We start from the raw sequence: 15,173 nt of genomic DNA, 5'->3' as shown, positions 1-15,173 counted from the left end.
CAAGGAAGCTAAAACTCATGGGTGCTGTCATAGATATTAGAAAGCTAGATACCGCATTGGGCTTCAGAACGTACGTAAATAGCGGCGCCATCTTGGTGGGGGCAACAATCACTGGAGGCCAATGGAGGAGCATGTGACTCTGACTGGAAATCAGGCAGTTGTCTCTGATTTCCAGCAAGTGTTGCCCATAGACAGTAAAGGTGTTGCCCCCAGCAATATGGCAGCCGCATTTACGATGCTACCTAATAGAACTCGACAGACAATGCGGTATCTAGCTTTCTAATATCTATGGGTGCTGTTACCATAGGAGGCATGCTTGCATGTTAGCATGTTAGCAAGGAGGCTAAAAACTCATGGGTGCTTGGTGATAGGAGGGGCTAAGTGAGGTATTTCTTTGGAGGGTGTTGGTGTTCCATAGGCCTAAGTTGTGGGTTCAATACCCGGCTTCCACCATTATGCCCATAAACGATTTAACCCCAAGTTGCTCCGGGGACAATGGCCATTGTAATATGCAAGTCGGTTTGGATAAAAAGTGTCTGCTAAATTAATAAATGTAAATGTAGCCTACTTTTCTCTGCATGTGAGTTCAGGAGGGTTCACTACAGCCTGAGTGATGTAAATTGAGTCATCAGAGGGTGTCTCACTGCTTTGCTACAATAACACTAAGCAGACTAGAAAGAAGTATAATCTGAACAAGTAGGCTAAAGAGGGGTTCAAACCAAAGATTCGCGACGAGATAAGCTGCAACGTTCTAATGGTGAATGCTTTGCGACAGCTTGCGACAGCTGGCAACGACGTGCAGCATTTAATTCACACTGCTGCAACTCCTTCTGCAACGGTTTCGTCTCGTCGCGAATCTTTGATCTAAATTGGGCCCAAGTGTCTGTGTTGTTCGGGATTGGTTAGCTGAGAAGTGTGTCCACTCTGGTCTCATATAGGACTTACACTCTGGGCTTTGTATTGGCTGATTGGGAATGGTGTCTTTCTCTGCTAATCATTTGGGTTGTTTAACATGTTTTTGCAACAGAAATGGAAAGGAAAATAGTATAGTTTAAATATGTGTGTGTGTGTTTGTGTATGGGTGTGTGTGAGGGGGGTTGTTTATGTGTGATGTATGTGTGCATTTGATCTCTGTGTTAATATCATGTTTTATGTGTGTGTATCCTGGCTTTCTTTCCCAAAAGGCGGACTCCAAGCAGGAGAAGAGTTTGACTTACGGCAGCACAGACAGTTTGCCACCTGTTGTGGGTGTTCATTAGCTTTGTTTTAGACAGTGTGTGTGTGTGTGTGTGTGTGTGTGTGTGTGTGTGTGTGTGTGTGTGTGTGTTCCGTAATTTCCTGCCTATTAACAGAGGTTTATGCATTGATTTTGCAAAATTGGGCAAATACATGGAGGTGGGCTATACATGGCAATGCATTTCTTTTCTCTAGTCCTCTGATTAAAGCACTGTGGTTAATACACCGGTGCAGTCAATACATGGTTTATCTTTTTTAATTTGCACAAAATATGGTTTCCACATGACGCGACTAATACTCAGGAAATTACTGTATGTGTGTGTGTGTGTGTGTGTGTTTGTGTGTGTGTGTAAGGGGATGATGGTGGTAGTTGTTGTGGTGGTGGTGTAGATAGATATTAAGGTAAAGGTGTGGGTTCGAGTAGTTATAAACTTGAGTAATTGGATTGGTTTGGTTTGATGTAGTCATCAGTGGACACAGCCTTAGTGGGGTCTTGGTGACAGTGGCCTTTTGAGGGGGAGAAGCGTTTCTGAGGACCTATTCATAATCATAACAAATCTTCACACTTCTCCTTTTATCTACTGAAACCTCACACACCCATATCATCAGCCACAGACACCTACCTCTCTCACACACGCACACGCACACGCACACGCATTCGCACACACACACACACACACACACACACACACACACACACACACACACACACACACACACACAGCAAACAGCATCTCCACTTTATACTGTACATAACATGCACACACTAACACACTATCTAATTATAAACCTGACCTATACATGGCAGCTTCTTCTTTCTTCCCTCATTCGCTGTTTCAACAGTCTTGTGAAGTTAGTGATCGCCGTCCCTCCTTCTCTCTTTCTAAATCTCTCTCTCTCTCTCTCTCTCTCTCTCTCTTTAACTCTCTCCCTCTCTTTTTAACTCTCTCTCTCTTTTTCTTTCTCTCCTCAGTTACCGAGCTTAGAGAAAGCCGGCATCCTGAACAAAACAAAGGTGTCAGAAAACGGCAAAAAAGTCAGGTAATGAATTGTTCCCATGCCGACCATTCCCTCGAGACTGTTCCTGCCAGAAGGTGTGCTGTTGCATGGTTTGCTCCCTCATTATGTTCCTTCCCCTATTCTTTCCCTCTCTCTTTCTCTCTCTCTCTCCTCCTCCCTCCTTCTCTCTCTCTTTATCTCTCTCTCTCCTCCTCCCTCCTTCTCTCTCTCTCCCTCTCTCATGTTTACAGGAAGAACTGGGCACAATCATGGACGGTTCTCCACGGAGGAGTTCTAACGTTCCACAAAGACCCAAAGTCTGCCCCTGGCAGTACCTCAGTAAGAACCGCAAGAGCACAGGATGTTCTGACACTCCAGTACCTAGAACCTTCACATGAATCCTCTTCACTCTGATAAAACCATCTCAGTAACTGTAGTGACAGATGCCATATCCTCATAGAGGTTGCTATAATTCTCTATAAATGCCTTGATGACTCTCAGAATTATGGCGGCCTTGACTGTTTTTAGCACCAGACACAAGGTGCACTGTCAAGACATATGTGGGCTCTATCATTAGAGTGTTTAGATAACATTTTAGGGAATTCTTCCTCTCTATGCTTGCTTCATTATGGTTGGAATTACCGGTAGTATGTCTGAACATTGGCACTGCTTGGTTTGATATGAGATTTCGTGATATCGTTTTGAGGGTTAAGATATGTGTTTGGCTAAGAAGAGAGAGCAGGGTTTAGTTTACATAAGAAGTTTGCCTGGGGCAGGACTGAGATAAGAGTCGGAGTCCGAACCCACCTCACACACACACACACACACAGCCAAAGCTCTCGAGACCACATCGGCACCGACACCATTGCCTGTGGGAACCGAGTAACCTTTCTGTGCACCAGCTTTGAAAGATTTACAATTAAATGTCAGATGTGAGATTAAATGACCGTAGAGACTCTGGAAACAATCACCCACTTCCACATACGTACATTTAGTTAGAATGGGGTTGCCCTTTGACAGTCAGGCCTTTAGTGGATCCTTTGATATGTTTGATGCCATTTGCACAAATTTGCCTACTCAACCACAAAGAGATCAACCCATGTTCCGTTCCACACAGACGAAGAGCAATCAGATCCTCACGGAATTCACCGTGGACCTGAGAGGGGCTTCGATTGCCTCGGCTGGGAAGGAGAAATCCAGCAAGAAGAATGTTCTAGAGGTACCCCCCCCCCCCCACACCTCAACTGATATCTCGCTCAGTTCCATGCTGTCATTGGGGTTTTCTCATCTGTATACGATAGGATATCGTTGATTCTCATCTCAACAATAGGAAGATGGTCTCTCCCATTCCTCCATCCTCCTATCGTTCCTTCCCAAAATTAATTAGAAGGATGGGCTAAGACTGGAGAGAGGGGCTAAGGCTGGAGGGAGGGGCTAAAACTGGAGGGAGGGAGGAAGGGAGGGAGGGAGGATAGACAAAAAGACAGATGAGAAAACCCCTTTGTTTTAAAAGGAGCAACGATGCAGTGATAGCAATTGTAGCCATGCTAACGCACGTTTTTGACTCTTTTGTTTATTTTGTGTAGCTAAAGAGTCATAACGGCTTAGAGTACCTGATCCAGTACGACACAGAGAGCATCATCAACGACTGGCACAAAGTCATCTATGACACCATCCGGCAACTGGTGAGTCTCCTGAGCAGGGGAGAACACTATTTTTTAAATATTTTTTTGGCCTTTTTATGCCTTTAATGAGAGGACAGTGGAGAATGACAGGAAGCGAGTGGGAGAGAGAGTCAGGGTGGGATCCGGAAAGCACCACGGGGCGGGAATCGAACCCGGGTCGCCGGCATACGGTGCAGGTGCCCCAGCCAGTCGCGCCCCAGTCAGGGCCAGGGGAGAACACTATTAGGACATAGCAGGGGGCCGGGGGCGACTGGGACTCAATAAAGGATTGGGATTTTATTCCATATATGCCCACTACCATTTGCGCACACACACTCATTAGCTGTCTATAATGATACAGTCTCACAATATTATGCCAGGGAAAGTATCAAATTCAAAATAGCCAGTCATATTTGACAAAAATTATCATTATTTCATTATATCATTATTTTTTTACAGTAGCCTAAACCAAAAGGGACATCATATACCATTATGATAAATCAATAAATGACCTTGAGAGACTAACAGACATTGCACATACAAAGCCTTCAACTTGGTGAGGTTGGTGCACATCTCATCAAGATGTGTATGGCCTACTCAAGTAACGTTAGCTTTGGGCCTGCAGTTGCATAGAGTCTATGCCACAGACCAACATCAATTGCATCAGTTAGCACTGCTGTGGGTCAGACAACCAAAATAATAAAAAATATATTACCAAAAGGGAACTAACAGAGCTATTCCTTGTAAATATGTGGTAGTTGTTACCTAACTATAAGCAAACAATTCTAAAGCGTCAGTACCATCAAACAAGGAAATGTATTTAGCCTGTGAGAGGCAATGTTGCCACAGTTACCTTGAAAAAGTAATCTGATTACTGATTACTGATTACTCCTTTAAAAAGTAACTTAGTTACTTTACCGATTACTTGATTTTAAAAGTAACTAAGTTAGATTACAAGTTACTTTATTAGTTACTTTCAGCAGCTGCCGACAACACCCCCACCGCCTCAACATAAAAATGATAACCGGTTTTGCCAATACTTACTATACTGGAAGTGCATTTTAACAGTAATGCCAACAATGTATAGCAGACATCCCAACCTAACCTACTTAGATACTGAAATGCAGATGTTTGTTCAATAATGTCTAGTCAGTACACCAAATAAGGAAGGCCTATTGATAGAAATTGTGATAGTAAAATATGTAGATTTTGGTAGTTTGGCCTTTTCATGTAGCCTTGGCAACTAGCCATCTAGTATAGGCCTGAGTAATATGCAAATGAAATTACACTTGTTAAACTCACCTCAACAAGTCTTTTGCAATCATTTAACCCGCCGTGAGCAATGCTAAAGTCACTGTTACAAACAGTGCAGTGTGCAAGACTATTATGTTTTACTCTTATGAGACAATTGGGTACACTTTTGTGTAGTCTGATGTGAAATGGGTCTTAATGTTCCTTTTTGAGGGGCACTGACTCTGCCATGACGCTCCTGTTCCTAGATACACTAACTGAACTGATTAATTAAGTTCGGGAGAAAAGAGATATAAGCCCACGTACACTGAAAACTGATTGGTTGATTTAGCAAAACAGACCAGGATGCTCTCTGTCTTGGATGCGCTTGCAGGCACACATGCACCACTCCCCTCTCTCTCCCTCTCCGTTGTGTGCGCGTTAAACTCAGATACACACGCGATTTGAAGTCCGGTCTGGCTTGCGTGCTCTTGTTCGCTCTAGGTTCCGGGAGATTTTATGTAATTTGTGGGTGTCAGGATATCAATATGTGGGAGACTCCCAAAACTTCGGGAGACTTGGGATGTCTAGCTAGACAGCACTTTGTCGCCAGCACAGAATGTACAATGTACCTTAATGTTGTCATGTTTAGCTGACACAAACTCAAAATAATGACTGTATAGATAAAACGTGCATCTCTCTCCTCCCTCCATTGTTGTTTACGTTTGTGTCGCTGCATGGTTTTACACGTGAGTTGTCCTCATGCTGAAAAGGTTGGCATAGCCTGACGTTAATCCCCGAGACAAGAAGAAAGCAAAGAATATATCTTTTTACTAAGGAAAATGACAAAAATAGTAACGCACAGTGACTTACATAAGTAACTTTAATCTGATTACTGGTTTGTAAATAGTAGCGCTTTAGATTACTCGTTACCGAAAAAAGTGGTCAAAAAGTAACTAAGTTACTAGTGTAATGTTGTTTGGAACTGTAGAAGAGGTATAAAAATAGCGTTTTGTAGCAGCAAAATGACATGCCTCGGTCACTTCCAGGCTAACGAGTTTTGACTAAAAACGGTAAAATCGAACTTTCTCACATCCGAATGACATGATTTGGATGTCAACTCAACGTATGTACTCCCAATCATCCGTAAATTGATCTAAAGTGCATTTTACTCCGGATAATTCCTTTAATGTGGTCTTAGTGTAGTCCTGATTTGGCCCTGATTTGGTCTTAGTGGAGCCCTGATTTGGTCTTAGTGTAGCCCTGATCTGGACCTGATTTGGTCGTAGTGTAGCCCTGATCTGGACCAGATTTGGTCTTAGTGTAGCCCTGATCTGGACCTGATTTGGTCTTAGTGTAGCCCTGATTGGGCCCTGATTTGGTCTTAGAATAGCTCTAGAATGGCTGTTCCCAGTCAGCTCCTGTCTGAGCCGGCAGGCTAAAGCCAGTGCAACTAGGAAAAGGTTTAAAATAACTGGAGGAGATGGCGGACGCCATGATGAGCGTAGTTGGTATGGAAACAGTGACACTCTGTGTCAAACAAATGTCACAAACAGTTTTAGGAACCTTTGCATGAACTGACAGACCACATGAGGTGTCATTTTCCCATTAGTATGGCAAGAGCATGTAAATGAGCGGCCAATAATAACACTTAAATGTTTCTGTCATTAACGGCCACCAGTACAAGTGCTTCCTGTTCTCCTCATGTAACATTTAAATGTCTCTGTATTTCCCTCCTTCTCTCTGTCCTCTCTCTCTGTGTGTGTGTGTGTGTGTGTGTGTGTGTGTGTGTGTGTGTGTGGAACAGGAACAGGAACAGCATCACTCAGAGGAGGAGGACGATGTGTATGAGAAAGTACCAGGTGTCGATGACCGGCCACTCAGTGGCCAGGAAAAGAAACGTGTCGGTTAGTGTGACAGTGGACTAGCCTGCCACCTAGTGGTCAATGCTAAAGTGTAGCAGGTTCTGTGTATTCACTTTCTGTTCAAACCACCTCCAGCCATGTTAGGAGGTGCTCTCTCTCTCTCTCTCTCTCTCTCTCTCTCTCTCTCTCTCTCTCTCACACACACACACACACACACACACACACACACACACACACACACACACACACACACACTGATACATACATTAATATAATAAAGATTACAGGAAGCAAGACATTTCACATTTTTTATAATTTAAACCATTGGGGTGTCATGTTTTTAGACCTTTGTGATCTTTGCAGACCTTTGTGTGAGTCAGTGAGTCGTGCCCTGGCACCAGACTGGAAGCAGTGGTGACTGTCTGCATGGCGTTGGGATTCTGACGCCCCCCTCTCTTTTTGTGTCTCTCAGTTTCTAAGCAGAATTTCACCAGCTCCACCAGTTCCGCCAGCTCCACCATGGAGGCTGACCAGAAGAAGGTCCGCACCAAACTCCGCAAGTTTCTCCTCAAAAGGCCCACACTACAGTCAGTCAAGGAGAAAGGCTACATCCGAGGTGGGTGAGATCCATCCGAGAGCGCCCTCCTCAGGTTGACCCAAGAAATGGATTTGGCAGCTGATCAGACTGATTGATTGGCTGGTTGGTTGGTTGACTGATTGATTGATTGATTGATTGGTTGGTTGGTTGGTTGGTTGATTGATTGGTTGTTGACTGATTGGTTGCTTGGTTGTTTGATTGATTGATTGATTGATTGGTTGGTCGGTTGGTTAATTGATTTACTTTATTGATTCTAAAGGGGAAATGTTGCAGCAGCATTTCATCAATGGTTGATTGATTGATTGGTTGAGATCTGATTGATTTACCTTATTGATCCCCATGTGGAAATGAACTTATATGAACTGATCTGGTCCTGGTCAGACAGGGGTTAGTTGAAGAGACAGACAGATGTCAACCTAGACAGAAACTAATGTGTGGATTATTTTGTAGAGTTTATGGAACAGCCTTAGAGCTGATGAACAGAACCATACCCAAACAGGCAGGATCACAGACAAATGCATTGACGTGTTAGCTATTCTTTTGCAGTTATTGTTTGTTTTTTGAATAAATATTTATTTTTTATTGTGTTTACAAAACAACCATGGGACTCGGGAATGAATCTGCCCTGCATCTACCGGTAGTCTAGGGCAGAGAGAGATTTGTTGAAACTAGGGCTGTCAAAATAACTGATTAATTTCGATTAATTAATTTGAGAAAAAATAACTGATTAAAAAAAATAACGCAGATTAATCGATTCTGTATGACCTTTGACCCCGAGCCGTTGTAGTCAGTAACCATTAGACTGTAAAAAGAAGGAGAGAGAAGAAAATGTCTAGATCATTGATTGGACTGCAATGTCTGCAGCAAGGAATTTGCATATCACCGGAGTTCATCAACTCCAGTCGCACATCAATGCAAAGAAATAGACATTGAGGGGAGTGTTCATTTATTTTCATTGTGTCCCTTAGGTTATATCTGTGGCCTGAAATACCTTGTATATGAAAAAAAAACTTCTTCCCGAAGCACTTTTGAATTCATTTCCTCAGCATATTAGGTCATATCATAGATTATTATGGCCATTATTAAAATAATAATAAAAGAGTTTTTGAACTTTAATGTCATTAATGCTGATTATTCAATGATTCATTTGAATTTAAATATTTAAAATACTTTTACAGCAAATATTATATATGCGATTAATTTAGATTAATTAATCACAGAGTATGTAATTAATTAGATTAATTTTTTTAATCGATTGACCGCCCTAGTTGAAACGTCAGCTGTTGTTTTTGTGTTGATTTTATGACAATTATTTTATAGTTATGATAAAACAAGTTCTTATCTGTTCAGATGTGAGCTTTGAGAGCTGATGTTGATGATTTGAGGTTTGAGTTTGACTTTGTCTTCCAGAGAACGTGTTTGGCTGTCACCTGGCTAACCTGTGTGCTCAGGAGAGGACCACCGTGCCCAGCTTTGTAGAGAAGTGCATACGGACTGTGGAGGAGAGAGGTATATAAACACAACCCAAACCTATACACACACACACACACACACACACACACACATGTATATATACAGTGTCATATGTAGTGTATGACGTGTCATGAAGTGAAAAATAACTTACTCTGTGTGTTTTCGAAAACAGGTTTGGGGATGGATGGGATCTACAGGGTCAGTGGGAACCTGGCTACCATTCAGAAGCTGCGCTACAAAGCCGACCACGGTAACGTTGCCTTACTGTTGCCATGGTAACGTTACCTGACTGCTGCGGCTACTTTACTGATGGGCGGAGCTAGAGGATGTTTATTCAGGGCTTGTCAAAATGGTCAGAACCCATGTGGGACATAAAACAAAGCCGTAGCAGTGTTGACGTCCTGTAGGCCTACCACATACGAGCTCTTAGCGCACGGGAACCCAGGATCGAGTCTGACCTGAGGTCATTTCCTGAACCCACGCTCCATCTCTTTCCCACACTCATCTCCTGTCCACTTCACTGCACTTCGCAAAGGCTAGACAAGCCCCAAAATTCAACTCAAAAATTCAAAACTACAACCTATAAAATCCCCAGTGTAATTGGCTCATTCATTCATTCATTCATTCATTCCCTCACTCTCCACCTCAAACTGATGTGTGGTGAGCGTTCTGGTCCATAATGGCTGCCGTGCATCACCCAGATGAGCGTTACACATTGTTACATTGTTGGTGGTTAGTGAGGTTCCCCCTTCACTGTGAAGCACTTTGAAAAGCGCTATATAAATGTAATGTGTTGTTGTTATTGTGTTATCACCTCTTCAGCATTGACATTTCACATTGAGAGAAGACTTGAGTGGATGTGAAATCTGACTAAAAGTGTGTGTTTCCTGTCAACAGAGGACATCGACTTTGAGGAGTGCCACTGGGACATCCATGTGATCACTGGGGCACTGAAGCTCTTCTTCAGGGAGCTACAGGAGCCACTCTTCCCATACAGCCACTTTAGTAACTTCATCGCTGGCATCAGTGAGTGGATACAGCCTCACAGTGTGTGTGTGTGTGTGTGTATGTGTGTGTGTGTGTGTGTGTGTGTGTGTGTGTGTGTGTGTGTGTGTGTGTTTGTGTGTGTGAAAGTCTGTGTGTGTGTGTGTGTGTGTGTGTGTGTGTGTGTGTGTGTGTGTGTGTATGTTTGTGTATGTGTGTGTGTGTGTGTGTGTGTGTGTGTGTGAAAGTCTGTGTGTTTGTGTTAGAGAGAGATACAGTGTGTGTGTGTGTGTGTGTGTGTGTCTGGGAGGGTGTATGGGTGGCTTTTAAACACTTTGCTTCTGCTCCTTATCAGTTATATAGATCAGTAGTCTGCATCTTGGCCAAACACCGAGACATCAGAAGATATGCGGGACTCTATATGGGTCTACTCGATATGCAAATCAGATGACTGTTTCTTAGTACTTCTCCAACACAAAAACACCCTCAACAATGAAATTCTAGGTGGAGACACTTTTACACAGACATACTGATCTCTGTCCCAACTCAGGGCGTGCCACCCACCCGAGAGCACTCACACCTCCCAATGTGATGCCCTGTTCTCAAACATAACTCTGCCATGAATCATATAGTGCTGTAGGGTTTTTTTTAAATGGATGATTGTTGTAGCAAGCAGTAACATGTTTGAGCTTCCCTAGTTAACCACTTAACTCACTCTAAATGGTCCCTTTGATCTCTATCTCATGTTGTGCTAAATGTGAAGTGCAAATACTAAACCTGGTATCTCTGGTATCACTAAATCTACCTGTTATCTGGTAGAATCAGTGTTTTGTGTACGTGATTGCTGCCCATTGGATGCATTGTTTATTCATCAAAAATAAGACACAAATATAATGGAAGTAACATATTCACAATAGACCGTTTGGTCCGGACCCAAGTTTGTTTGGGACCGATGGTTTGGTGGTTTTTACCAATGTGAACGCAGTCTACCAAACCCTGGGGTGGACCCGGGTCCGCTAGAAAACAGTGGTCTGGGGCATACTCTGCAAAAAATATGCAGTTTGAATGGCATCTGTTCCAAAACCAGGAAATAAACTGCCGTTTTTGCGACGTTGCCAAGCGATATGGGTAAAAAGAAGCTAGTGTTCTAGTGTTTGTCACGTTGCCAAGCGATATTGGTTAAAAGAAGCTAGTGTTCTAGTGTTTGTCACATAAACAGACCTGGGTCCGCAAACAAAAATGTAATGTGAACAGAGTCCAGCTGGGTCAGGGCTACGGGAGTGTAATCACACTCGGGTACGGTCCAGTTAAACAGACCCAGTCTGAAGGCGACCCTAATGTCCTCCATATTTTGTCCACTTGTTCAATCCTAGTCCGTGTTTCCTTCCTTGGTTTTGTTACAAACACACGTGAGAGTCATTGAGGTGGATGCATGCATGTGTAAGGAACAACTTGGCTACTGAGAGTTGACGTTCCATGTCTTCACTCTGGAGTGTGTGTGTGTGTGTGTGTGTGTGTGTGTGTGTGTTCCGTGTCTTCACTCTTGTTTCCTGCAGAGATCCAAGACTACCATGAGAAAGTGTCGTACATGTGTGAGCTGGTCAGATCCCTCCCCGCTGCCAACCACGATACCATGGAGATCCTTTTTAGGCATTTACGGAAGTACGCACCTCTGATTATAACCATGCTAGTATTTAAAACCCCTCTGATTATAACCATGCTAGTTTTTAAAACCCCTCTGATCATGACCATGCTGTTATGTCAAAACATCTCTGATCATACTCAAGTTGTTACCAAAGCTGAAGAGTCTATTTCTTCTATGGAGATTCTATGTATTCTCTGCATTGTGATAATGATTTTTGGCCCATTTTGCTGTCTTGATCTTTTTCACTCTTCTCACTTTTGTATGTCTATGTCTCTCTATTCTTGTCGATGTCTCTCAATATTTCTTTCTTTCTTTATTTTCATTTTCTTGTCTCTGTGTCCTTTGTCTTTCTGTTTCTGTCTCTGTCTCTCTTCCTCTCCCTCTTTCCTCCCTCTTTCCTCCCCCCCCTCTCTCTCTCTCTCTCTGTCTCTCTCTCTCTCTCTCTCTCTCTCTCTCTCAGGGTGATCGAGCACGGCGAGGAGAACCGCATGTCGGTGCAGAACGTGGCCATCGTTTTCGGGCCCACGCTCCTCAAACCAGAGATGGAGTCGGCCAACATCACTATGTTCATGGTGTTCCAGAACCAGATCGTCGAGTTTGTCCTCAACGAGTTCGAAACCCTCTTCTACTCAGGATGACCCCATCACCACCACCCAATCCCCCTTCCTCACCCTTCACCTTACCGTATCCGCTCAGCTATGTGTATAACACCCACCAATCACTCACACAGCGTAAACAACACAAATAGCACACCATTGCATTGTGGTTAACCAGAAGGAAGGCAGGGCTATAGCTACGAACTCTGAGTTCTCTCTAAGAATGCCATTCTCAGCCCCTTTTATTTATTTTTAAACTAAGCTCCTAGACTTGTCAACTCCGTTTCCTGCACTAGTGAGGCTTTGCAGACATTATTATTTTTTTCTTGTATAACTTCAATGCACCTTTAAGGCCTCATTCTGACCGCATCCGTGGCAACTGCGTGTCAGGTGTGTTACCTGTCCGTTTTTATTTTGGAGCCTGTGTTAGAGCACGCACACTGCGTGAAACACACATGTTTCAGGCGTGGCTCAAGCCGTGTTGAAAACTAGAAATAGGACCAACGGCTATTTTTCACGCGACACGCGAGTGTGTTGAAAGCGTTTCCATTCAAAAGTGACGGTGAACAGATGTTTTAATACATACTGCTGACTGGCCACAGCAGCGGCGCATCAGAAGCAATACACACACCGCGTTTGGGTCTGAATGAGGCCTAATGTGAAGAGATTTTGGGCAGGGGCACTATTGCTTACAAAAGCATTCAGCTATCTACAGTCATCCACAATCCATCAGTATGAGAGTTTACATTCAGTTTGTCAATAGGGAACTCCACTGAGAACATTAAACATCATAGCAAAAGTGAAAGGTCATACGATACGAATGTCTGAACAAATTTCTCACAATGACGTACACATGTTGTCCATTCAGGCAGTTGATGTGTTTTTGTTTGTCTTGTAGCTAACTTGACTTAATAATCCCATCCTGCTATTGGTTCCTTTCAGCAGTTCCAGTTGTTTAGTGATCTGTGTCCAACATTCATAGTTAATAGACTTCATCTGGATCACAGATAGTCCATTGCATCTGCCAATAATTTAGGAACTCGTCATGTTATTTATGTGTTAGATGGTTTTTAAAATTGCCTTCCTGAAGAATGTGTTTTTACTGTAACATAGAGGTGTACAGAGTGAGCTGCTACTACCATAGCCTTGCCAGTAATGGCAAACGCCACAGGCACAGTTATTCAGTCGCCATTTTAAGCCACCATTTTCTTTTTTTACATGGAGGCACAAGATTTTAGAGCCGTAACAAACTACTGCATTCTGCTATGCGGTGAGACCAGAATATAGATTTATAAAGAAGAGAAACTATGAATATAGCTGTTATTTGTAAGCATTAATATTATGTAAAGACATTCCAGTTATGAGTTAATGAAAAGATTTGCCACTGTAAATATATATAGTAGAATGGCATATTTATGCTGTAAAATACTCAGAAGAGCAAGTTATTTGCTTAAATAAAAACTGGTTTACACATCATACTGTTGTTGTTATTCTTTTTGTTGTCATCATCCAGAGAAAATCACCTGAAATGTTGAATAGCATTGAATAGCAAGGCACAGAAAATCCTAATCATTAGATTAGATTCAACTTCATTGTCATTGTGCAGAGTACAAGTACAGAGACAACGAAATGCAGTTTGTGTCTAATCAGAAGTGCAAAAAAAGCATAAAAAGTGCAATGTCATATACAAAGTAGGTGGTGCATAGACAGGACAAAAGATATCGTGCAGTGTAGACAGTACAGTTGTTTTCAGAAGGTGGTTTATAGTATAGTATAAATTAAATATAACAATATGTGATTTATTATGTATGAACAATGTATGAACAACATGTACAGATATGTGCAATGTAGTGGCAGCACCATTATAGTAGTAGTAAAAACAATATGCAGTGTATCAACAGAATATATTACAGAAAAACTGAATAAATATGGATATTTAGAATGAACCATATAATCCGATATGTACAGTACAGCTATGTGCAGTGTGGTAACATTACCATTGTAGTGCAGAGACAGTAGCATTATAATAGTATTAAGAATAAGTGTATGTGCAGGATGAAGAGCAGTAGAATATGGTTATGTATAAGTGTAATTACAGTAAATAAATGGATACTATGGATGGGATAGGGTAGTGCAGGTGTGTGTGTGTGTGTGGGGGGGGGGGGGGGGGGGATGTCCGCCTCCTTGTTGTCCCTGTCAAGGTTGCCGTGGTCGTGGACACCTCAACAGGCACAGGCAAGGAGGCATCAGGCGGGGCGGGGGGTGATGGGGGCTTAGTTCGCTGGATGTCACCGGGATACAGAGCTAGAGTTTAGTAGGGTGACAGCCACAGGAAAGAAGCTTCTTCTGAACCTGCTGGTTCGGGTGCGGAGAGACCTATAACGCCTCCCGGAGGCAAGTGGGGTGAACAGTCTGTGGTTGGGGTGAGAACAGTCTTTGATGATGCTGCGCACCTTGCGCAAGCATCTTTTGGTCTGGAAGGCCTCGATGGAGGGGAGTGAGGAACCGGTGATGCGTTGGGCAGTTTTCACCACCCAACATGTAGATAATACTATCTGTCTATCTATCTATCTATCTATATATATATATATATATATATATATATATATATATATATACTGTATATCAAACCATATGTTTATTGTTGGAAATGTAAGCCTTCAATTATAATATACATTTTATTCTTTCCAATGTCTCCTTTAAAAATGGCTAAGTTTGTACAAAGACGTCCATATTTAAAGAAACTATAGAATGTAGCAGCTGTCTAACATGTCAATGCATTAAGGTTATGTTGGTTTTGGTTATTAGTGCTATGAAAGTCTATGGTTATGATAATGTAGTTATGGTACAGTAGATGGTGACTATCTGACCCCCCCCCCCCCT

General features: G+C 42.6%; 1 protein-coding gene across 5 annotated transcripts in view; it reads left to right on the top strand.

The window, feature by feature from the left end:
• The window catches only part of arhgap27 (Rho GTPase activating protein 27), a 45,070-nt gene extending 31,304 nt beyond the window's left edge, over nt 1–13,766 (top strand). For 3 of the 5 annotated variants that reach the window (XM_076297900.1, XM_076297899.1, XM_076297903.1), the window contains 12 exons: nt 1,185–1,244; nt 2,210–2,277; nt 2,487–2,574; nt 3,353–3,454; nt 3,822–3,920; nt 6,937–7,036; nt 7,467–7,610; nt 9,003–9,101; nt 9,238–9,315; nt 9,963–10,091; nt 11,606–11,711; nt 12,155–13,766. In XM_076297900.1, the coding sequence (XP_076154015.1) occupies nt 1,185–1,244; nt 2,210–2,277; nt 2,487–2,574; nt 3,353–3,454; nt 3,822–3,920; nt 6,937–7,036; nt 7,467–7,610; nt 9,003–9,101; nt 9,238–9,315; nt 9,963–10,091; nt 11,606–11,711; nt 12,155–12,332 (1,251 nt within the window). In that variant the 3' untranslated portion in view covers nt 12,333–13,766. The remainder of the gene's footprint in view (nt 1–1,184; nt 1,245–2,209; nt 2,278–2,486; nt 2,575–3,352; nt 3,455–3,821; nt 3,921–6,936; nt 7,037–7,466; nt 7,611–9,002; nt 9,102–9,237; nt 9,316–9,962; nt 10,092–11,605; nt 11,712–12,154) is intronic. The other 2 variants (XM_076297901.1, XM_076297902.1) reach the window with 1 other exon arrangement.
• The last annotated feature ends 1,407 nt before the right edge of the window (nt 13,767–15,173 follow it).

This window comes from Alosa pseudoharengus, unplaced genomic scaffold (assembly GCF_046254945.1).
Source record: "Alosa pseudoharengus isolate Yale_2024_CS ecotype anadromous, Long Island Sound unplaced genomic scaffold, YU_APseudo_1.1 YU_APseudo_1.1_scf_21, whole genome shotgun sequence".
In the NCBI taxonomy this organism is placed as follows: Eukaryota; Metazoa; Chordata; class Actinopteri; order Clupeiformes; family Clupeidae; genus Alosa; species Alosa pseudoharengus.
This window is presented reverse-complemented; position numbering and strand designations above follow the sequence as displayed.